The following is a 25,489-nucleotide window of genomic DNA, read 5'->3' as shown; positions in this document are numbered from 1 at the left end:
TTCTCCGTGACTTATCACCTCTCTATATATGACCAGCTGTAAGATTTGGTCTCTTACAACTGCAGTTTGCTCAGCTGAAGGGATTTGACTGGACAACCCCTAAGTTCCCTCTCAGTTCTAACATTACCTTAATATCCATGGCCAATTCTGATTTCCAATTCTATTGAAAATCTCATTCCTGAATCCTAATGCCACAGTTTCAGCTTCCTGTTTAACATCTCCACCACAAGGCCCTTCCTAAGCCCACAAGCCCAAAAATAAAACTACATCATCTTTCCCTCTTCTTCCTGATTCTCCATAACAAAGGCATGGCCACAATGGCCATAGTCTCTATCTCTAGGTTTAAAAAAATAGCATCTGGAAAATCATAGGGAAAGAGCCAATCAGTAATTAGTCATTACTCCATTAGTTCTCCATGTGATCAGCTCCTGAATCCATCTCTTTTTGCTTTTTACAGGACATTTAAATGAATTAATTTCCTAATACAAAAAACTATAAATTTTCAGGCAGGCATTTATACCATGTCTTTATTCATACTGTATTGTTTACATGCCACCTATGAGCGAGGTCCAGTCTAAATTTCTTTTCTCCCTTTTGCTTTATTTTAGAAATGGAGTTCCAATTTACTTTGTATTCTTCATACTTGCCAATTTTTACTACACTATAGTATCCTATTACATGAATGAAAGAAAATTCAGTTGACCTGCCCCCTTTTTGCAGGACATTTAGGTTCTTTCCATGTTTTGTTTCTTGCAACTATATGAGACCAAAATGAGTATTTTTGAACCTATTGTTATTTATGGTTATTTTAAACAATAATTTCAATATATACTCCCAGTAACAGAATTAATGGTTCTAAGAGTCTGATTTTTTTTAACTTTACAGTTTACTTCCAAGATTGTTTTCCAAAGATTCTGAAATTTGTAATTCCACTAGCAGTAAATGAATAAACACACTTGTTTCTCTGCTGTCCCGACAGCATTGAGTTTCACTGGATTTAATTATTTTTATCAATTTGACAACTACCTCTTTCCTTTCCAGTCCCCTGTCACTGCCCTGGCTCAGGACCTTTCCTCAAACTAGTTCTTTCCAAAGCACCCCTAGGATCATGTCACGCCCCTACCACCTGCTCCACTTCTGCCTTCAATGGCCCTCACTTCCTTCTGCATAAAGATCAAACTGCTAAGTCTGTCATCCAATATCCCCCTGCAATCTATCTACCAATGACCTTTCCAGTTTTATCCCCTATACAAATATTTATTTTGAGGCATCCAGATGGTGCAGCACACCGGGCCTGGAGACAGGAAGAGCTGAGTTCAAATTTGGCATTAGACACTTACTATGTGATTATGGGCAAGATGCTTAATCTATTTGCCTCAGTTTCTGGGTTTTTTTTTAAAAGGAGGATGATTAATAGTACTACCTCGCCGAAGATAATAATATTGGCGCAGTGCTACATAGTAAGTGCTCTATAAATTTTATGCATTATTATCAAGTCATACTGCACTATTTTACAAATATGTCCATTGCTCCTACGATGGTAACTGATTATAGGGAATGCCTAATAATTCTATCCTTCAAAGCCTAGTTTAAATGTTACCTCTTCCTTTCCTGATTCAAGTCAGATCTCTGAACTCCCAATATGGTAGAGTGAAAATGGAGCTGGAATTAGGAGTCAGAAAACCTGGCTTTGCACCATGACTACACTACTCCTGAGCTCTGTGGCAATAGGAAAGGCATTTGATATCCATGAAATCTCTGCTTCCTCACTTCTAAACTGGGGATCATAAGGATAATTCTTACACTGCCTTCACCTCACAGGATGGCAGAGCTCAGATACCAGTCCAAAGCTTCTGACTACATCTTATGGTCCTTCCACCATAACAAACTAGTGAGTAGCCAGTAGCCATATTTCTCCACATATCTTCAAAAGGGGCCCTGAACTGTCTGTGGGTTGAACTTTCCCTTACTCCCTTCCAGCTTTCTCATACAGGGAACTTAAATCATATACAGCCATCAAGAGAAGCTGGTCCAGTAGCTCAAACAAGGTCCCTCCCCTCTTTCACAGCTACTGACACAGACTCCTGGCCCTTTGCAGGAACCTTTTCCAACAAAGCCTGGAGCAAACACACTGATTGCAGCCATCCAGAGGAGCAAAGAAAGGATCTCCCTGCTCTCCAAATGACAAAAGCTTTATCAGTCCATTTCTGAAAGGCATATATAAAGTATCACACCAGGAATAGCAAAACCAAAAGGGTTTAGAGCCACAGAAACAAAGCTAATCATCAGGAGCTTCAGCTCCTGAACTTGTCTGGGGGTGGGGGAAAAGATTTTATAAGAAACAGGAACAGAGAACTTCAGACCAGCAAAAAAAAAAAAAAAAAAAAATCTAAAATACCCTCGATTTGCATGTGTAAATTTGTTAGTCTTGGCCAGGGAAGCATAGGGGAGAGGGGAGGGCTAGGGAGAGAAGGTGCCCCCCCCAAAAAAAAATGTAGATGCAGAGGTTAAAGTCTCTGTGAATGTTCCCGAGCAGACCTCTCCGTAACTGTACCAGACAGAACTTGACTGGCAACTTATTGCCTCAAAACTAAAATACAAACTGTTTAACAGTCCTTCCAATGGGACTTCAGTCTATATTCCTTTGCAGACTCCCCTCCCACGTGTGCCTTTCCTGCTAAACCAAACTACGTCCCCTGGTTTGCCTTCCTATTCCTATTCCCCTGCTTTTACAGACTGTCCCCCATCCGCAGAGTGTTCTCTACTTCTGAAATCCTAAATTCCCTTAAAGGATGGATGTGAGTACCTCCCTCACATCCTGAAGGACGCCTATATACACTGAAGCATAATTAGGCTGAATTCCTCCAACAAAAAAAGTCAAAGAGAAGCTTCTCCAGGACAAGGGTCATCTCACCCAGTCAACCAATCAATGCTGAGCACAATGCCTGCCTGCTACACAGTAGGTGATTAATAAGTGCTTGACTGCCTGGAATAGATTGGCAAGTTAAAACAGTCAATAGAAATTGGGCAGCTTGATAGATTTTTGCAGAAGTTCTTTTCTATTGCAGGAAACTAGTGAGACAATGGTCCTGAAAATTAAGCTTGGTTGTCCAGTCTTTCTCCCCTTTCAATTCAACTTATGGAGACCACTTTGCATAAATTACTTTTTTCACCAAGACCTTCAAAGATCCTCTGGAATCAATGAGCCTCGAAAGCTCTGAAGTAGGAATCTCGTCAGCTGAATCACCTAAAAATCTCTAATAAAAGGAAAGTGCTACGCCCTGAGGCTAAACATGAGTACTTTCCTTAGCTTTAAATGTAAATGTTTCCTAACTGACAATTTTAAGCCAGCCTCAGTAACCTCACTCCTAAACTGCAGCTCTCTATCTTCTTATTTATAAGGTCTCTCAACACTCCTTTTGTAGTCTTCAGCTTATTGACAAAGTTACACATTTAAAGTAATAAAGAAACGAGTTCAACCCCCTTGTTTTACAGAGTTCGAGAAAACTGCCCTAGGAAGGTTAGAAGAAGTTAAAAGACTTCCTTAGAGTAAAGCAGTACTGGAACCCAGACCTTTGGCTCCAAAAAGCCAGCCCTTTTTCTCTCTACCATGCTACTTTCCTGCTTTAAATGAGATGCCCATAAAACTTAATTTCAAGGGGTGCATAATGGCTGAAGTTGGAGGATCTGAGACTCAAATCCCCTCACTTATTACCTGTGATCATGGGAAAAACCACTACTTCTGAGGCACAATTTCCTTCTCTAAAGGAAGGACATGGTACAAGACAACCTCCAGGTTTCCTCCCAGTTCTAAAGCTATGATTCAAAGAAATCCAATCACTGTCAGAGATGATGAAAGGATCTAGTTACTGGAGAAAAGGCTACCAGTCCTTTCACAATGTCCATGGCCATGACATCAGATTCAACTGAAGCAGTTCTTAGAGAATTGATTTATTTGGTTCCCAAGATACGGGGCTGACTGTTAAAAGAGTTTCAAAAATGGAATGTCTGATAGACAAGCAGCCATCATCCACCAAGATGGAAGAGCTTATTCGGCCATTATGGCTGCAGGCTTTTCTATCTGCCTGCCCCTGCCCCGGGCACTTCAAAAAACAGTCCCTAGAAAGTACGGAAACCTGTAGCACAACCATCTGTTCGGGCGGGAAGAGGGAGGCTGTCACGCGAGAGGGATGAATGGAAATAGCTGAGCAGCCGGGCAGGGCAGCATCACCGGGCGAAAGCAGCAGGCCAGAGCTGCCCCCTGCACGGCCAGGTCTGCTCCCCTCAATGTCCAGGGAGAAGAAAATGGGATGAGGGAGCTCTGGAGGGTGTGCTTGCCAAATGACCCACAGCCTTCCTTCCTTCCAGCCCTCGGACTCTGCAGCAGCAGCAGCAGCAGCCCCAGAACCCCCTCACCCCCACCCCCCAAACACGTGCTGTCTTCAAAGGGTTCTCCTGTGCCTCTGATTCCAATGTCTAAATAACCACACATAAGAAAATAGCTCCTCGGGAGACATCTCTAGTTTCATTTGTTGATTGTAATTACCAAGCCGCCATCTGGAGGGAGGTTTTGTGAATAACGTCACAATTGCCAAGATCAAACTCCGAACCTGGTGCCCGGCTACGTTCACTACTTTAACCCAGTGTTTTTGTCTTTTAAATAAAGGGCCGCTTCCCTCCTCCAGCTCTGGAAAGGGTAAGTGAAAAAAGCGAAATTACGAAATGTGTGTGATTGACCTCGTGACAAAAAAAAAACCAAAACACTTTACTTAAGCTATCATCATATCATCCCTCTTCTAGACAGACTACTTTAGCTCAGTGTGGATTCAATTTAAATCAAATCTATTTAAATCAAGACTCAAATCACTGATTAGGAATATTCTATTGAAATTACCAACACCAAAGACTAATATCATTAGCGTTATCCAAATAATACTGTTTGTATAATGCCAAATTATCCAAAATTTGAATACCAAAAATGAATATTCTTATTTTTAATATTAGCACACTAGAAAAATGTATGAATGGATGTGTTTATATACACATATAAATATATACACGTGTGTACACATAGATACATATACAAACATATACAGATGTCAGATTGTTAGAGGTGGGAAAAGAGGACCCAGAAAAAAAGTGAAAAGAGAGGGAAGCAGTGTATTGCCACTGTTCAGTCTTTTCAGTCATGCCAATTCTTTGTGACCTCAATTAGGATTTTCTGCAAAGATATTGAAGTGGCTTGCTAAAATCTCTTCCAGCTCATTTTACAGATAAGGAAACTGAGTCAGAGTGTTAAATGAGTCAGGTTTATATAACTTGCAAGAAGATGAGTCTTCCTGACTTCAGGCCCAGCACTCTGTGTACCCTGGTATCATGTAGCTACCCCTAGTGTAGTGAAAATTTTGTCACAGCTGTAAACTCTGAGAATGTGTTTTAAATCTTGCATCTAATACTTCCTATCGGTGTGACTTTAAAGGAAAAGTCACCTAAGCCTCCCCAGATCTTGATGTCTTCACTGATATAATAATTATAACTAGAAAGCCTCTGGCTTTCCTTCTTGGTATAAATTCTTAAGTCAGTGAGATCATCTGGTCATTGAATCACTATGAGATCATTTGGTCTTGTCTTATGAGAAGGGAAACTGAGACCAAGATCAGAGAAGTGACTGATTCATGGTCATTCAGCTAATGGGTAGCAGATTTTCAAACCCAAATCTTCTCATTCTAAGACCAAAACTCTTTCCATTACATCCAGGCACCCAACTTCTCAAGGTAGTCCCCAGATGAATTCTTCCAGTCTTAGCCACTCATTTAACTGTAGCTTGTAGACTGTGTCAATGTAGGAAACATCTCTCCTAACATCTGATTCTTAAGTAAAGCAGAGTACCTGTTAAGAGAAATTATATCCAATTTTCCGGGTCAAACAAAATAATATTGGGAATATTATTCCTGTATTGGGAAGAAAACCATGAAAAATCATTATATTAACATATGAAAACCAATCTTATAATGGTCCTTCAGATAAAATAATTTTTTAAAATAAGAAAACATTTTCAAATGTAACCATTTTATTGGTAAATGTAAAATGCAGTTTTGTTTTTATTTCAATGAAAACTTCTTTCTTTGGAAAGAGCAATATAAGAAATTTGAAATACTGGACAATAATACAGCAATCTCACCCCACGCTTTTGTTCTTCTTGGTGATTCATAAATTTTAAAAGAATGAGACGTGCTTTCCTTCATCTTCAATTCCCAAACATTTCTCAATTTAGAATGATTTAATTCAGAGAAGAAAACATTCATTCTGCCTCAGTTATGACTGTTTATAATTGGATGATCATTTTAATAGTTCCTGATTAACCCAAGGACTTAAGTGAGCTGACATCTACCAGGTCACTGATAGGACCTTCTTTATAACTTAATTAAAAAATATATTTCTTATGATTCACCCAGGCCTAAAGTGTGTTGTTATATTGCAGTTGGAATCATGCTACATTCCTGTCAAAGACAGCTTTCTTTTTTGATAGTTAATATTTGACCCTGGTAATCATCTCTGAGAAGAAAGGCAAGAAGAAAAGAAGAAGAGATTGCATAGTCTGTGATCAAACCAAAGCCTTCCAAAGGAAATGTCAATCAGAGGGTCCTCCCCTCCTCCCACCCTCATCAATGAGCTAAAAGTATAATTGGATTTTAGACATGCCAATGGGCTTGCCATTGTTGTTAGGAGAAAAGATAAAGGAAACTGAAACCATGTGGAGGGGGTGGGTCAATGAGTCCAAAACAACATGTAGAGAGACCCTGGGGAGAATTCAGTCATAAATACACAGAAGGAAAGTAACTCCTTCCTGCGCCTCCCCCTGGTTCATGTAAGCTCCATGAGGCAGGAACTAATTCACTGATCTGTATCCTCAGAATTTAACAGAGCTCACTGCATATTTTTGTCGCTGTTCAGTAGTTACAGTCATGTTCAACTCTCGGTGACCCCTTTTGGGATTTTCTTGGCAAAGATAATCGAATGGCTTCCCATTTCCCTCTCCAACCAATTTACAGATGGGGAAATTGAGGCAAACAGAAGTGTAACCTGCCCAGAGTCAGAAACTGGATTTGAACCCATGAAGATGAGTCTTACTGACTCCAGGCCTGGCTGCTCAGCTATATTGCACACAGTAGCTATTTTATTTTATTTTGCTGAGGCAATTGGAGTTAAGTAACTTGTCCAGGGTCATACAGCTAGGAAATGTTAAGTATCTGAGGTCAGATTTGAACTCAGATCCTCCTGACTTCAGGGCTGGTTCTCTGTCCACTACACCACCAAATGCCTCATAGTAGCTATTTTTAAAGTTCTTGTTGAACTGAAAAAGAACTTAAAAATCATCTTCTTCAAGATCCTTATTTATAGATGAGAAAATTTTGACCTATACCATTTTGCAAATCTTCAAAAGCAGTATGGAAATATTGTAATCATCATCATCATGGTTTAAAACCTTAAGCCTAGGCCTGGGTAGAATCTGTGATACAAGAACCCACCTCTTAGCTAAGAACTAAGAGGTATCTCATCAGCCATGCATTGGGGAAAGTCCAAGGCTGGAAGGAATGGTCTACAATGGGAATTATGGATGTAGCTGAATACTGGTAAAAGAAAGACAAAGCAAGAGAAATTTCTATAACAGGAAGAAATGCCTTGATCAAAGAAAATTCAGTGACTGAAAGTCCTCGTCAACTGCTTGGGGGAGAGGGAGGGTATCAGGTCTAGCAGCCATAAGTCAAGTTCAACCTGGATCCTGAGCTAGAATTCCAATTCCTCATGGGGAACTTTGCCTTCAGAAAACTGAACAGAAACAAAGGTGGCCCTCAGTTTCTTTTATTTCTTGGGAATCTTTTTCCTACTCATCTGAAATTAAATAATTAGGAGGGTGAAGCCTTCAGGCAAAAAAAAATGGTTCTCTTCTTCCAAAGGAATGACTCTTCCTCCTTTCTTTGGAGATGGTGATATATAGAGTCAATGGTGAGAATGGAAATATCCAGAAATATCAGGAATATCCTATGATACAAATGCCAACTCTTCTCTCCTTCCCCCCAAAAAAAGTCTACTTTTTTTTTTTTAATAAAAAGGAAAATCAGAACAAATACTTCTCAGGTAAAAAGCCTAGAACTTCAAAAAGACAAAATTAACCCTTACTAGGGGAGCCATGTGTTCTGATCTGCCTTCAGTAGGAGAAGATCAGGGAATAAAGCTTATTTATCAAGTCTGCTTCATTGAGGGGGATGAAGGTGGTCTGGGAAGAACTGGAAAAGGGAGATTCTGAATACTTAGAGACTTCTTGGTCAGTTCCTGTTTCTCATCTGTAGGAAAGGGAGATTTGGAGCGTCAGGGACTAGGAAGTTCTAAAATATTCCCGATTTGGGAGAATCAGAACTTTAAGGGTCAAAAGCCCAGATTTACAAGGCCTGAACTTCTCTCACTCCTGGCCCTCTCACAGCACAGTCTGGTAGGGAACCATGATCTACCTCTATCTGTCTGGCTCTTTCTCCACCATAGCCCGCGTATGAAAATGTCACCACAGACAAAACAATGACTGATACAATGATAGATACAGTGGACGTAAGAAGTGGTATTTGAAGAGAAAAGATTGCCCTTGCTCTCTTTCAGTTCAACAAACATTTATACTGGGTGTCCATTACAAGCAAAGTACAGCTCCAGATTCAGCATAAGAGCAGAAAAAGAGAAGGGAGATACAAGGTAGGAAGCTGATAAAAACACATAGCATACCTAGATGTCTTTCCTGCCATTCTGGGCCTTTTCCTAATCCCCTAATACTCTAACTTCCTTCTGAGCTTGCTCAACTTGGTCTCTGCAGAAGGCTTAAAAGCCACCTATTTTCTTTCAAGATCCAAAAAAGATTTCCAAAGTACAGCAGGACCAAGGCCCTAATAAAATTCGAGATATCACTTTCTTTTTTTTTTTTTAAATTTAATTTTATTTAATAATAACTTTGTATTGACAGAATCCATGCCAGGATAATTTTTACACATCATTATCCCTTGCAATCACTTATGTTTCGTTTTTTTCCCTCCCTCCCTCCCCCCCCCCAAGATGGCAAGCAGTCCTATATATGTTAAATATGTTGCAGTATATCCTAGATACAATACATATTTGCAGAACCGAACAGTTCTCCCGCTGCACAGGGAGAATTGGATTCAGAAGGTAAAAATAACTCGGGAAGAAAATCAAAAATCAAATAGTTCATATTCATTTCCCAGTATTCCTTCTTTGGGTATAGCGGTTTCTGTCCATCATTTATCCAATGAAACTCAGTTAAGTCTCTTTGTCAGAGAAATCCACTTCCATCAGAATACATCCTCATACAATATCGTTGTCGAAGTGTATAATGATCTCCTGGTTCTGCTCATCTCACTTAGCATCAGTCCATGTAGGTCTCTCCAAGCCTCTCTGTATTCATCCGGCTGGTCATTCCTTACAGAGCAATAATATTCCATAACATTCATATACCACAATTTACCCAGCCATTCTCCAATTGATGGGCATCCATTCATTTTCCAGTTTCTAGCCACTACAAACAGGGCTGCTACTAACATTTTGGCACATACAGGTCCCTTTCCCTTTTTTAGTATCTCTTTGGGGTATAAGCCCAATAGAAACACTGCTGGATCAAAGGGTATGCACAGTCGAGATATCACTTTCAAGAGTCCTTGCAGTAGAAAAATATTTTAGCTCTAAGCACATGGTATTGAGAAGTTTTCTACAAAGTCACTTTTGCTGTATCCTTATCCAGAACAAGCCTTCTAACCATGGGTAGTCCTCAAATCCCATCCCTTCACCCTCTATGCCATTTCACCTGGTAATCTCATCAGCTTTCAACTCTATTCTGATGATTCTCAAAATCTACCCTTCCTGAATAGTTGGAGATGAAAAATGGAAGGTCAGCAAAGAGATCTTAAGAAATCTTAAACTGGATGTCCACTAGACAATTTAAACACAGTATGTCCAAAACAGAACTGATTATCTTTCCCCATAATTCTTCCCCACTCCTACCTCCCCCTGTTATAGTTGAGGGCAACACTATCCTCTTAGTCCTAATTCCCAGGCTTGTAATCTAGGAGTCATCCTAGCTTTCTCACTTTATCTTACCCCTCCCAGTCCCATACCCAACCTATTGTCAGAACTGTCAAATTCACCTTTGCAACATCTCTTATATATCCCCTCTTCTTCTCTGATCCTGCCCCCACCCTGGTGTAGACCCCATCACCTCACACCCAGATTATTGCAATAGCTGCTGGTGGGTGTGTCTGTCTCTAATCTCTCCCCACTTCAATCCATCCTCCATTCAGTCACTAAAATGATTTATATAAAACACAAGTCATTCTCCTCCTCAATAAACTTCAAGGGCTTCCTGTTACCTCCAGGAATATAAAGTCCTCTGCTCAATGTTCAAAGTCCTTTATAACTATTATCCTCTTTTCAGTCTTTTTATATTTTGCTCTCCAACACATATTTTTCCATCCAGTGACACTAACCCCCTGGCTATTCCATAAGCAAAACCCTCTATTTCTCATTTTGGGGCATTTCTCCTACACCTCCCTCCTCATTTTTTAATTAATGACTTCGCTGGTTTCCTTTAAGTCCCAATTAAAATCCCATCTTTTACAGCAAGCCTTTCCCAGCCCCTCTTAATTCTAGTTCCTTCCTTTGTTAATTATTTCCTGTTTTTCTATTTATTGTTTGTACACAGTTGTTTGCATATTGTCTCTCCACTAGTTCCCTAAGGACAGGGAATGTCTTGTGCTTCTTTTTATATTCTCTCAAAGCTTAGCACAGTAACTGGCACATAGTAGGCACTTACTAAATATTTATATATTGAGTGATACAAGATGATCCCCAGAGGAGTACTGAACATCAACCACAAAAAAGTAAACTTCTGCCAAAGAGAATATTTGCAACCACTAGTAATATCTAAATCCTATGAGAAAAGCTTATCTGTACCTTCAGAACAGGTCAGAAAGGTAGTATGACATGGCTAAATGATGCTTTCAGCACCCAACCTGATAGTCACAAATCTAGTCACCTTCCTTCTTAACAATGGAGATCTGGTGCTAAGTGAAGTGAGTAGAACCAAGAAAATATTGTACACAGCAACAACAAGATTATATGATGATCAATTCTGACAGATGTGACCCTTTCGAACAATGAGGTGAATGGTCTTGTTCCATTGGCCAGTTCCAATGATCTTGTGATGGAGAGAGCCATCTGTATCCAGAGAAAGGATTATGGGGATTGAGTGTGGATTACAACATAGCATTTTCACTCTTTCTGTTATTGTTTGCTTGCATTTTGTTTTCTGGTTTTTTTTTTCCTTTTTGACCTGATTTTTCTTGTATAGCATGGTAATTGTGGAGATATGTATAGAAGAATTGCACATGTTTAACATAGATTACTTGTCATCTAGAGAGGTTGAGGGGGAGGGAGAAAGAAAAAAATTTAAAACAAGATTTTGCAAGAGTGAATGTTATCTATCTATGCATGTGTTTTGAAAATAAAAAGCTTTATAAAAAATAAAAACCATAATTCTAGAAGAGGAAAAATAAAAGAGATCTAGGATAAGTCTACTAAGACCTTAAGGCTCTTTTCCCCATGATTCTTTCCTCATTCTAGTATTCCAGATAATACTACTAGATCTCTTTAGGGGCAAAACATCAAAATAGTAGTATCCATCTCTTAGGATGATTGACAGCCTACAAAGACATAAGAACTACCTGGCTGTCAAGGATGCTCCAATTTTATAAGATTCTCACAAAGACCATGCTTCTCAGATGAAATAACCTGACCTTTAAATAGTAAGAACTGTGCAAGCTTCAATACTCCCCTAACCATTATCACCAAGGTTTCTCTCTTGATTTTCAAAAAACCAAGGGCAGAAGTTAAAAATGTCTTGATCCAACTAAGAAGATCGACAGAATCAGCTTTCAACAAATGTACAGAACAGTAATAAAGTTGGTCTCAAAAAGGGAATAAGAAATGCACTTCCCTCCATTCTTAGCAGAACTGGGGGACTATGGGTGGTGCTGGCAAAATATATGCAATCGTAGAATATACAGCATATGCCGTCAGACTCAGCTGATGTATTGGTCAGTTTTCCTTCCTTCCTTCCTTACCTCGTTTTTATTTATTCTTTGTTATAAACGATAACTCCTTTGGGAAAGGAAAGAGGAAGGATACAGTTGGAAATGAAAGTGAGATTAAAAACAATGGAGAACAATAAAAATTTCAAAGAAAAATATATCCATAGACACGCAGAAAACACACAAATGTATATATACACACACCAATAAAATATTACTTTCTCAATCAAGGTTCAGAACCATATCACATCAGGCATCTACTGGGAGAAAAGAAATTTTCTGAGGAATAGCTTTTCCCTCCTCAAAGCTGTTTTCTACTGTTATTATTATTATTTTTTTAAAGAAATTCAATCCAAGAAAATTCAATCCATTTTGCCAATTAAATCAAGTCCAACAACCTTTGATGTATATAAGACTAGATGTTCCAGTTTGACTCACTGTGGTATTGATATAAAGAAGGAAGCCTAAAATTAATTAGCTCCTGTTCACAATATCTAGGTCATCGAGGTTATTCTAACTATGGAAGAAAACCTAGTTAGCACATTCTGTTGATCATAAACCTTGGTACCACATACATACCAAGTGTGTGATTGAGTGATGTCACTTAGCTGTTATATGCTGTGAATTCTAGCTCTTTAAATGACACCTCAATTACTTAGGTTCCACTTCCTCTAATCCCCTCATTTCCTTCAAAGCTCAGCTTATCTCCTACATGAGGTCTTTCCTGACCTCCCCACTGTCTGTCTTCCTCCACAATCATCTTCTATTATTTTGTATACATTTTGAAATTACTTATCTGTATGTGTGTTGTTTCTGTCAATGAACTATCCCAAAAGACAGGGACTAATTTCATTTTTGTCAACATATCCCTTGAATCTGACATATAGTAGAGTTTTAATAAATGTTTGGTAAGTGAGCAACTGAAAATAACTTATAAGCCTTTTAAAGATTGGAGCTCCAGAAACGTGATCTCTAAAAATACTTCTAGGATTACCCAATCACATTCTCCAAAGTACCTTTGTGTTCTGTATTAGAAATCTTCTGTTGGTGGGACCCTTTGGACCAGATCTCTTCCACACTAAGCAAGCGTCACAGTAGCAATGATTGTCTGTTTGGACTGCCTCCCTTTCTGCTGACTGCCAGTGACTTTAATATGTGTCAGAGCACGGTGTGAAGTGTGTTCAACCTACCTGAAAATTTTATTCAATTAACATTTATATGCCCTGTGGCTAAGGCCATATGGGGACTGTGAGGACATTTCTCCAAAAACATTGCCTACAATCTGATTAACTGAAATTGTAACCTTCATCAGGATACTGTGTTTATTTCTGCCTGCCCCTCCCTTCTCTCTCTCTTTCTTTCTGTCGCTATTTCTCTTTTTTTCTCCCTCTCCCCTCCTCCTCTTCTCTCTGCCCCCCTCTCCCCTCTCTCATTTTTCAGATGTTGCCAAGAGACGGGAAATACAAAAGCATATCTTCGTACAGCCATTCCAACAACAGTTGAATAAACATGCAACCCGATACCTCACATCTGGTATTTCATCTCTCCAAGTACCTTATTCACGTTCAAATATATTTAATACCAGGGAAACTTTAGAGGCACCAATGTCTTGATCAAGGCATTAACTTACTCCCAACCTTTCTGGATAAACAGTAATCTCTAATCTTCAACTAGATGAAAATGACTATATATTTTTTAAAACAGTTGGTCATCTAACTCTGGTCAAAACCCATATCAACAGCATAGTGAACCTATCACTATCACCTCCAAATAAAACATCCTTGTGGAAGGAGCTGGGTTTAAGGGATTAATTAAAACATTTGTGAATGATTTAAAAAGCCAGTTTATTAACATATCTAAAATATAGCAGATGCTAAGTCTTTAGATTGCCATTTTTTTTCCCCTTTGAATGTCTTAGGTTAGGAAGATTTTGTGGGCTTTTTCTTTTTGGTAAATTTGACTGCCTGAAAGCTTCTTAGTTGATGCAAAAATAACTATCCATAATTAAATTCCATTAAGAAACTATTTTACTTTCTTGGTACAATTTTTTAAAGAATTATAAAATGATCTTGGAACATATGTACAATATCTATAGCCCAACCATGAGTGCCAATAGAATTCCCAAAGCCTTCATTCCTCCACTCTTTTAGAACTTCACTCCTGCCCAGAAGGCAGGACAAGCACAGGCAAGCAAAGCCAAGTGCCAAGAAGAGAATTCACAGGAAACATTAGGAAAAAACAATGTTTGGAAACAAGCAACAAATACAAAAGGTCTTGATGCTTTCTAGGGGTCATTATTTTCCATTCTCCAAATTAAAACTTTAAAATAGCCATCAATCTGGGCTTTGGAGAACATGGGTCAGAAAAATCTAGGTGGCTTGGGGGTAAGTCATCATCGTAGAGTCTTCAACCACAATTGCAGACCATTCAGACCTTCCTACTCTCCCTCTACCACCACTTCCAGGAGTAAGTACAAATCACAGTGATGTCTTATCTTTAGATCTAGAGAGCAAATCATTTCATTTGTTTTTCAAAATCACTGAGAGGTAAAGAGAAAGTCAAATGATTCTCAATGTAATAGATGAGGAAACTATGTCATAAGAGAGAAGAGGAAAGGCCAGGAATAGGTCTCATTCCACTTGCATCTGAAAAGGGATTTGGAAGAAAACAGTGCTAAAGGGGAAATAGAGAAACATAGAATGTCAGAGCTGAAAGGGTCATTTAGAAATCATCCATTCCAATTATCTCCTTTTAAAGAGTAAGAAATTGAAGGCTAATGATGAAGAATGGAGACCCTAACTTTGATCTCCAAAACTAGCATCTTTTCTATTTATACCTTATAGCCCTGGCTTCTTGTTAATATTACCTATGAACTTGGTTTTTAAAATATTTTGATAAGGTTTTCTTTTGAAATCATATATATCTATCTTTATTCATCTGATAATTTTGATTACATATAATTTAAAAGTTTTTGCATAAAGCCAATGCAGCTAAAATTAGAAAAGAAACAGGAAACTAGAGAAAAAAATCTTTCCAGCAAATTTCTCTAATAAAGGTCTCATTTCTAAAAGATATAGGCAACTGATCAAACTTAGAAGAATAAGATCCATCCTTCAACTGGTAAATGGTCAAAGTAGGCAGAAATCCAAACTATCAAGAGTCATATGAAAAGGTGATCTAAATCACTAACAATTAGAGAAATGCAAATTAAAAGCAACTTTAACATACTATTTCACTCCCATCAGATCGGCTACATTAACAAAGAAAAATAACAAATGTTGGGGAAAACAAGTATTTTAATGCACTATTGGTGGAACTATTAAACTAGTCCAATTTGGAGAAGAATTTGGAACTATGCTTAAAAGATTATTAAAATATGAGCATCCTTTGATCCAGCAATACCACTATTAGATCTATATCCCAAAGGGATCTAAGGAAAAGGGAAAAGGCTTGTGTGTGTGTGTGTGTGTGTGTATTTGTACCAGATCTTTTTATGTTGACAAAGAATTGTTAACTGAAATGGTGCCTATCAATTAGGGAATGATGAACTGAGTTGTGGTACATAATCATGATAAAATGCTAGTGTGCTATAAGAAATGATGTAGGGGATAGTCTCAGAAAAACCTGGAAAGCCTTATATGAACTGATACAAATACATAATATATACAATTGAAACATTGTAAAGATAATCAACTTTGAAAGACTTAACTTTGATCAACACAATGACCAATCACAATTCCAAAGAAATCATGATGAAACAACTTATCTATCTCCAAAAACTGAGTTAATGGATTCAGGGTGTAAAATAAAGGACATTTTCTTTTTTTTTATTTTTGATAAAGTTAATGTAGGAATTTGTTTAGCTTGATGTAATAGCTTTTATTTTATTTTATTTTATTTATTTTTTTTGCCTTATCAATGGGTAGAAAATGAGAAGGAAGGACAGACCAAAAACCAAGCCAAAAATATACTTCTATGCAATTTCCCCTTGTTGTTCCTGGTTCTGCAATCTGGAGCCTAGTAAAACTAGTTTAATCTCTCATTGACAAGACAGTTTTTCAAATGTTTAAAGGTGTTAAATGTGTCTTTGGGAACCTTTCCTTGAGAAAAGGAAGTACTTCAAATACCTCACCCAGTCCCCCTATTATTTATTTCTAGACCAAAAGGACCAAAAGGTCCAATGAGAGAATCCCAGGACCCAGAAGAAGCTGAAAATGGAGGCATCCATAAGAATAATCTATTTCCTAGAACTTCACAAATAAAAGTAGAATTAAAGTAAACCTCTGAAAGACAGGAGGGGTGCACTAGCTCTAAATAACCTTGGGCTCTGCACCCAGCTACAGTGGTTGGGATGGCTCATTGGTTTTCTCAGCATGAAAAGGGGCCTTCTTTCAATCCTGTTACTTTCCTTGCTTCCTAATCACTCATTTTTTCCCTTGGAAGATAATATATTACAACAGAAAAAGTACTGAATTTGGGGTCAAAACACTTGAGCTTAAAATCAAGCTCTATCAGAAAAAGGGAATTGTATAACTTCAGGCAATTCCCTTTACCTCTGTGATCCTCAGTAAAAGTTAAAGAACTGAAACCTCAAAGAGCTATGGGAATCAAAGAAAATTGGATGCGAAAAGAACTGTTTTACCATCATGGGCTATATAAATGAAAGTTGTTACTGCTACCGAAGTAGTAGAAGAGAGCAAAGGTAGAAGCAATAGTTATCTCTGTTGATTCTCTTACAACTTAGTGACTGGGAAGATTAGGTAGATCACAGGCAGTCTCATCAGTCATTTCAACTATTTTTTTTTAAGAGTAGATACTCTGATCCCCACAAGAGGACTTTGTGCTTTGCCATAGGCTTTGCTATATAAGCCTATATTAATACCATGTTCAATAATTTCAAACAAAAAGGTGGTTGTCCTTGCAGCTATCCTTTGGGAGCACCTGGAGATCTTAGCAGACATCAACTGCAGCTGTCCATCTCTTTTGAGTTGCTGGGGAGCTGGGATTCCAGGGTGCCACCAGACATTCTCAAACAAGGAATACATTTTTTTGCTGGCTTATGATCTCAGAACTACCCTTAAAGGTTCTTAATGTCATCCTGTTCTCTATCATTAATGACTGAGATTCTGACTCAGGACAAAGTAAAAGGTAACCACACTTCAAATGGCTTCACCCCACAACCTAGTCATCTGTGATCTTATGTCTTACCCCAGAATAGAGAATCTCAAAATTTGGGAGACTGCTTTTTTCCATTGGAAAAGTGGTTCGAATATAGATTAATTCCGATTTTTAAAATGGGTCAAATATCAAAATATAACTTTTAGCTATAACTGATAAATGGGTAAATTTTTCTTTTCATGGAATTAAGGTAAAGACTATGGATGGGGAATACTATATGTTGCAGAAAAAGGTCTGTCAGTTGATTTTCCTTAACTTTTTTCTTTTAAAAAACAATGAGGAATAATGGAAAAGAGAGTAAAAGGAAGGAGATCTAAAAAAGCTGCTTGCTCAAGCTAATCCCTTTTAATGGAACAGTCCAAGAGATAAACCATATCTCTCCCTTAAGTGAGGACATGCAAGTGTTGATGAGTGCTCCCAGAGACACCCAGGAAATGGCAGTCCACTTGGGGCTGGGAATGTTTCCTAGTTGATTTAATCTTTGTAATTTTACTTTTTCCCCATCCAAAAATAAACCAAAACAGTACAGAGTTGAACTATAAATAATATATAGGCTTCTGTTTGTATAAATACACAGGAATGAATAGAAAAAATTCAATAAGCCTCAAAAATCTTTGTTCGTGGTGATAAGACAAAAGATTTTTAGATCAAAGAATAACAAGGGAGGAGCAATCTACCAGAGCAGAAATAGCAGAAGCTAAACTTCATATTTGAGGGAGAACATGATAGAATAAAAGAGATCTCATCACCTCCTTCTAATAAGGCTTAAGCCTCAAGAGATATTTTTTAATTCTCTTCTTTCCTGACATTGCACCTGTTCTGCTGTCTAACTTTAAGGAAACCTCATCACCCAGAGGAAATAGCACTGTACTCGACCTTGCCTCTTGTGTGACTCGGGATGCTGACATCACACTGCACTTGAAAGCTCTAGGAATGCTTGGAAATACTATAGCATCTCTCGAGTTAAAAAAAAAAAACACAAAACTTGATATTTCACTAAAAAGCATCACATCATTTTAAATATGCTACATTTAGAATACAAAACACTTACAATGATTTTATTTTGAAATCTTAAGAGAACAAGTATGTCCTTAGGGCAAGACTCTTTCCAGAACCCAGCAGGCAAAGGATTGTAGAGAGTGCTGGCTCTGGAGCAGGAGGATAGGACTCAAATTTTGCATCTATTGCTCACTACCTGTGTGACTGGAGAAATGGACTGTGGCTGCCTCATTTATATAATGGAGCCTAGAAGGGTCAAAGAGGGGATATTAAACTAGGTGGTCCCAACCTCGGGATATAGGCTAGAGATGGGAAATCCATGATGACTGGGACAAGATGATGAGAGCCCATTATGAAGCCTCACCTATGCCACAGTCAATGTCTTCCTTCAAGCATCAGCTGGATGAAAACTCCACTGAAGAGCCTACGTGTCAACCCCAATGAGTTTCTCCTTCAGAAGCTTGGCTCTCCAGTCTAAAGTGGGCTTTCCACAGATGCAGTCAATAATATCTAGTTGTAACAAACTGCAAGTGCCCACAGAAAACCACACGGACTCAGATCTTCATGAAGTGTCGAATAATAAACACACACACACACACACACACACACACACACACACACACACACTCAATGCTCTATCCAGCCCAGTGCTGAGTACTGAGCAGATACAGCTGCTCAATAAATACTGAGTAACTGAGTGATGATGCCTGTTGATTAGCAATTCAATTAGATCTTAGGCAGTGTTGCCACAGTTAAGTCTCAAATAAGAACACTGTAGTGATCAGCTTGCAGTTTAGTGGTAAATTTCCTGTTAAAGCCAAGGTGGAGACTGGCAAGAATTTAAATCCCCAGAGAGGATGTAGAATTCTACAAGGCTGAGGTTGGGGGTGGAGAGAATGTTGTTTTTTGGTTTTTTTTTTTTTTTTTCACTGCAATATAGTACACAGCTCTGAACCAAAGAAACCTGAAAGGAAATTGTCTTTTCCCCAGTTTTCTGCAAGAGATACTTTGGATACTTAGGAGATAGACTAATTTTGAGATTTAAATATTTTTATTTAGAAAAAAATTTTAGATAAACAAAAAAGCTAGCACACTGTCCACCATCTCATATATTCTCCATCTATCAATATTTATATCAGCTCAAAGAGTTCTGTTTTATAGAGGATAGACAGAGATAGGGTAAGAAGAACAAGATAATGAAGACAGATAGAGAGAAAGACAGAGAGAGTCAGAAAGAAAGTTAAAGTCACAGAGAGTGAGAGAGAATATAAGACATGATGAGGAAGAGCCAGAGCTTCAGAGATAGAAAAATCATTAAAAAAAAAAAAAAAAAAAAAAAAAACAAAAAAACAAAACCCTAGGGACAATGAAGTTGGAGAGACTACCAGTTAAGGTAGGCATATGAGAAACTTCAAATAAACCTAGTTCTTCCAGTTTTATTTCAACAGTGACCTAAAAAGGGCACTAGATCAAACCATCAACAAGAAATCCTAATAGAAATATCAGTAAGCTCCTTCATAGAGTCCAAGAACGAACAAAAGACATCCAGAAGCTGTGAGGATTGAAACAGGGTCGTGTCAGAGAAGCCAGAATAGGTACAATAAAGTATGACAGAAGCTTTAAGCAGCATCCTATTGAGAGAAGTCCCAAGATGGATCATAACTGTCAACATAAATGGAATGAATTTACCCATTAAAAGAAAGAGAATAGAAGAACAGAATACAAAGCAGAATTCAACAATATACTATTTACAAGAAGCACCTTTAAAATAGAAATCCACAAAATTAACATCAAGAGGATGAAACAAAAAATGATTCAAGTGATTCCAAAAAGTAGGTGTAATAACCATGACATTAGACAACACTAAAAACAGAATAGTTTAAAAATATAAAGAACTATTTATGATGATCCTTAAAGGTTCAAGGAGGAGGGGATGAAGACTTATATATCAATACCACCTTACACATACGTGATTTGGAGCAAAGTCACAATAGTCTGGTCAACTCCTTGCCACTATAAGTTAGAGAAGATGATCTGCATTGACAGAGGAAATTTCCTCATTGGGGAAATTTCCCCATACCAGTGAAATAGCAGGCTCAATAAATATTTAATTCATATCTCACTATATATATATATATATAATAGGATAGAAATAAATGTAAGGAAAAGCAAAAAGAAAAATAAAGTTATAACAGTTGATGATCACAAAATCTTCTTAGTAGACAAATCTAACAAAAAGATAAGCAAGAAGGAAATTAAGGGCCTGAAAACATCTTTATATGGATGAAATATGATAGACCGTTACTGAGATTGAACAGAAATATACCTATTATTCAGAAACATATAGCATCATCACAAAAATCATTTACCACCAATCCTCATACTTTTAGCTTTCATGATCACTTAATATTATTAAAAATCGAGGACTCCCCCCTCCAAGAGCTTTTGCTAGGGAGATATAGATATTGGCATATGTCATATCAGAAACTAAAAATCTTAATAATTTGAAAAGTTTTTACCTTGGGGATATTCAGGGGTCCCCAAAATACATTTTTAAAAAAACTATATTAGGTCACAGAACTTCAAAAAGGCTGAAAGCACAGATATTAAATAGAACCATTAGAGAATATTAAATATAAAAATTATAGTCAATGAAGCACCTTAAGAGAAAAAAAAACAATTTAAATGAAGTCTATATTGAAATGAAATCAAATTAGTCTTTGTGGGAAAGTTTGGAGACAGAGTAAGACACAAAGAACAAGAAGAGATCGATGAATTGGGCATATAATTTTAAAAATTTTAAAAAGCAATTTAACAAAATTACAAATTTTCAATAACCAAAAAAAAAAAAAAGATTAACAAAATTAAAACCAAAAACTCTGAAAAATAAAAATAAGAGCTGGGGTTGGGAGAGATTAGGAGAGAAAAATAAACTCTAGTAAGCCTTTTTAATAGGATCATGGATTAAGCAAGGATGGCCATTGTCACCACTATTTTATATAGTTCTGAAAGTGTTACTTTCAGTAACAAAAAAAAATGAGAAAATAAGCAAAGGCAAAACAAAATTATCACTTTTTCAAAGAGAATGTGAAGATTTCTTTAAGGAATTCTAGAGATTTAGTTTTTAAAAATTGAAATATTAATATAAGCAAAGTAGCAGTATAATCCACAAAAATTATCAGCCTATTACCAACAAAACCCAGAATCAGGAGATAAATTCCTTGCAGCATAACTCAAAATACAAAAACTATTTGGGAATCTACACAGAAACTATATAAATACAACTGTAAATGTTCTTTACAGAAATAAAGAAAAAGCTGAATAATTTCAAAAATACTAAATGTTCATACGTGGCTATACCAACATAATAAAAATGGCAATGATACCTCAATTAAATATTCAGTGCCATACAAATCCATCCAAAAATTACTTTAGAGAGTTGGGAGAAAAAAAATGACAAAATGTATCTTAATAGAAAAAAAAAGATTAAAATTTCAAAAAAAAAAAAAAACGTGGGAGGGGAAAAGAGGGAAGGAGTGGTAGGGGCTTAAAAAGTAGTATCAAAGATCAAACTATAGTACAAAGCAGTATTTGTCAAAGATATTTCATACTCCCATCTACACCCAAAGAGAAGACTATGGGAACTGAGTGTGGTTCACAACATAGCATTTTCACTCTTTTTGTTGTTGTTTGTTTGCATTTTATTTTCTTTCTCATTTTTTTCCAGTTTGATTTGATTTTTCTTGTGCAGCAAGATAATTGTATAAATATGTATGCATATTTGGATTTAACAAAATTTTACCATGTTTAACAGATAATGGACTACTTGGGAGGGAGTGGGGAGAAGGAGGGGAAAATTGGAACACAAAGTTTTGTAAGGGTTAATGTTGAGGAATTATCTATGCATTAGTTTTGAAAAATAAAAAGCTTTAATTTAAAAAAAATAGAGATGATGATCAGTGGGGCAGATTAAGTATACAATATTAAGAAACAAATGGAACCAGCAATAATTAAACCAAAGTGATCTCAACTATTCAAAACATCTGGGCAAACAAGAAAGCAGGCTGGCAAAATATCTCACTCCACATACTACAACAAGTGGTGCCATAGTGCTTGGCCCATAGTAGGTACTTAAATCAATATGGCCAAAAAACCAACAACATTTATGTGGGAAAAAAAAAATTCATTCTATCATTCAACAAATAATAGTAAAGGGTTATTAAATGTAAGATGGAGCAGTTAGATGACAATGTATAGAGTGCACTGAGTAAGGAAGACATCCTCCTGAGTTCAAATCTGGCCAGACACTTAATAGCTATGTGACACTGGGTAAATCACTTAACCCTGCTTGACTCAATTTCCTCATCTGTAAAATAAGTTGGAGAAGGAAATAACAAACCACTCCAATATCTCTGCCATGAAAACCCCAAATAGGGTCATGGAGAGGCAGTCATAACTGAATAACAAAAATCTCAATGTGAAAAATAATATTGTAAATAGACTGGATAAACAATGGAATTCCCAACTCTGAATGAGGGAATTTTTGTGAATAAGCAGAGATTAACAGCCTTTTTTTCCTCTTGCTTTCTTCATATCCTGTTACATATATACGTTATACACACATATATATTATAAACATATCTCCATATATGTTTAGCAGAGTGCCTAGTACATAGTATGTGCTTGATAAATGTTTGTCAATTTGATTTAATTTGATCACAGGACATGAAATAAACAGTTTTTATTATATAAAAAAAAATTTGAACAAATTACTGAAGCTAAAAGTTGAAGGAAAATGCTTAATGGGGAAATAATCTTTGCATCAAGTTTCTCTTACAAAGGTGTAATTTCTCTTACAAAGACCTGTTATAAATAGAGAAATGATACAAATATATAAGAACAAGAGCTATCTCCATTACATGAGTCAAAGAATATAAATAGAAATGAGGGGAGAGAGAAAAGGAAAGGGAAATAAGCTTTTATTAAAACATCAACTATGTGTAAAATAAGCACTTATCTCATTTGATCCTCATAATATTCCTCTGAGGTAGGTGCTATTATTATTCTCATTTTTCAGAGAATGGAATTAAGGCAAACAGGCAAAGTGATTTGCAGAGAGTCACACAAATAGGAAAAATCTGAGACAGGATTTGAACTCAGGATTCGTTTCCAGGCTTATCATTCTATTACTATTTCTATATACAATGCATGGATTTGCTTTGCTTGATTATTTATTAATCATAAATAATGATATTTGAGAGAAAGGTGAATACAAGACATCTTTGGATCTCTTATAGCAAATTTATTATATACTTTTAAAAACACACCAAGTGGTACATATATTCAGATTCCCAGTTTTATGGGGAAAAAAATCCTTTTTCCATTCTTTGCCTAAGAAAATACTCATATTTAATGCTGCTTTTTAAGTTCAGAATGACAACAAAAAAAAGTTTTTAAAATGCATTTTTTAAGAAAAAAAGAAAGAAAGAAATGAATGAGCCTGGAAAAGGGAAGCCCTCTCCTTCTCTGTGTACAGAAACTATAACATGAGAGGAGTGGGATCCGAAGGCCTTGAAACTTTCCACCCACAGCAGCTGAGCGGCTTCAACCCAAGTCTATTTTTCCAGACATGATGTTTCATTTGGCTGCAAGGGTCACATGACAGCTGCGAGCTAGGGCCTTAAGGGTTGTTTCTGCCTCTCGGTGACACTGACAGGCTGTGAGAGACTCCAACAGCAGAGAAAGAAAAAAAAAAATTTTTTTTTTCCTTGTTTCCATTACATCATCCAAGTTCTACTAGGAAGGGTGGGGGAAGGGAGGGGAAGAAGGGGGGCACAGCTGGTGGCAGCTGCAGAGCCATCTGCTTTCTCCTTAACAGTATGGGCTAGTTTATCCTGCAGACTCCTACGGTTCCTGATGGAGAAGAAACAGGATTAAAGGCACAACACCCCATTATGGAAAATCTTTCAAATTATTTAGAAATAAATTACTCTGGTGCTAAGTTAACTGTCTCAGGTAGGCTGCTGTGCCCAGCCTTCTCCGAACCGGGGATGTTTATTTGTGTCTCTTTCGTCTCAAGTCACAGAACAAACTCAGTCAGCTTCATGTTCACAATTAGACGGGCGAGATGTACGACCCTCCCCCCCTACCACCTGCCATCTGCCTCTCACAAGGTAAGTAGCCAAAAGTAAAACTCTACAGTGAAAAATATTTATTTAGGGGGTAGGGGAAACCCAACTAATCCCAGCACAAAAATCTGTGCACACATCCACACACACTCGAAGGAAGCTTCTCGGGGCAAATACCAGCTGGAGCGAGTGGAACATGGAACTCACTTCTGGTCCGGCTGCAGATTCATTGCCGGGGGATGATTCTCCGGTAGGGATGCATTGAAGAAACATGCAACCACTTCATGCCATGAAGAATGGGCCATGCTGCATTGTGACAATGTTAAGTGGCCCAGAAAATAAAACTCTACGGTGAAGGGAGACCCAAATTTGGAGTGAGGAGCTGCGGCTGCTATGCATTTGTTAGTCCCACCATTTACAGAGAAATTACTTTTTCTTCACTTCCAGTCATTAAGCACTAGTAGCTGGTACAGCACATGTGGTTCCACTAAGCAATAATTTCCTGATTAATCTATTGCCAGAGGAAGGTGTACTCAGAAGCACAATAGCTCTATCTACCAAACACAACTGTAAAGGCACCTGGCTTCTCTCCATCCCCCAAAACAACACAAGCTTGTGAAATACAGCAATCAGACCTCTGAACATCAATCACATGAATGTTCCTGTCCAATTACGGCAAAAATAAATTCCATGCGACTTACCATACATTTTGCCTTCATCTGATAGGATGATTTTTCTCCTCCCACAAGGTGGATAAATGGCCAGGGCCTCCTGAAAGCTCTGCTCAATATCTGGGCTCCAGACTCCCTCGGCATCATTGTCAATGGGCTTATCTGCAGAGTCACTCATTCTCTCAATGTTTTCGGCAGGACTTTCGCTGCCGCTCCAGCTGCTGGGCTCAATGGTGACGGTTGGGGTCTCCAAGCCAAAGCTTGGAGTCTTTTAAAGAAAAGAAACCTAAAAAAAAAGAGAACAAAGCAGATTAAGGCCCAAATCCTGAAAAACATTCATTCACTTAAATATCTATAAAGCCCTCTTGGAAGA

At 37.5% G+C, this 25,489-nt stretch overlaps 1 protein-coding gene across 3 annotated transcripts in view; it reads right to left on the bottom strand.

Annotated features, from left to right (window-relative positions):
- Nucleotides 1-25,489, bottom strand: part of TEAD1 (TEA domain transcription factor 1) — a 302,844-nt gene that overhangs the window by 180,408 nt on the left and 96,947 nt on the right. For all 3 annotated transcript variants that reach the window (XM_051964254.1, XM_051964255.1, XM_051964257.1), the window contains one exon: nt 25,147-25,402. In XM_051964254.1, the coding sequence (XP_051820214.1) occupies nt 25,147-25,294 (148 nt within the window). In that variant the 5' untranslated portion in view covers nt 25,295-25,402. The remainder of the gene's footprint in view (nt 1-25,146; nt 25,403-25,489) is intronic.

The sequence above is a fragment of the Antechinus flavipes genome, chromosome 6 (assembly GCF_016432865.1).
Source record: "Antechinus flavipes isolate AdamAnt ecotype Samford, QLD, Australia chromosome 6, AdamAnt_v2, whole genome shotgun sequence".
Lineage (NCBI taxonomy): Eukaryota > Metazoa > Chordata > Mammalia > Dasyuromorphia > Dasyuridae > Antechinus > Antechinus flavipes.
Note: the sequence above shows the minus strand (reverse complement) of the source record. Positions and strands in the feature narration are given on the sequence as shown.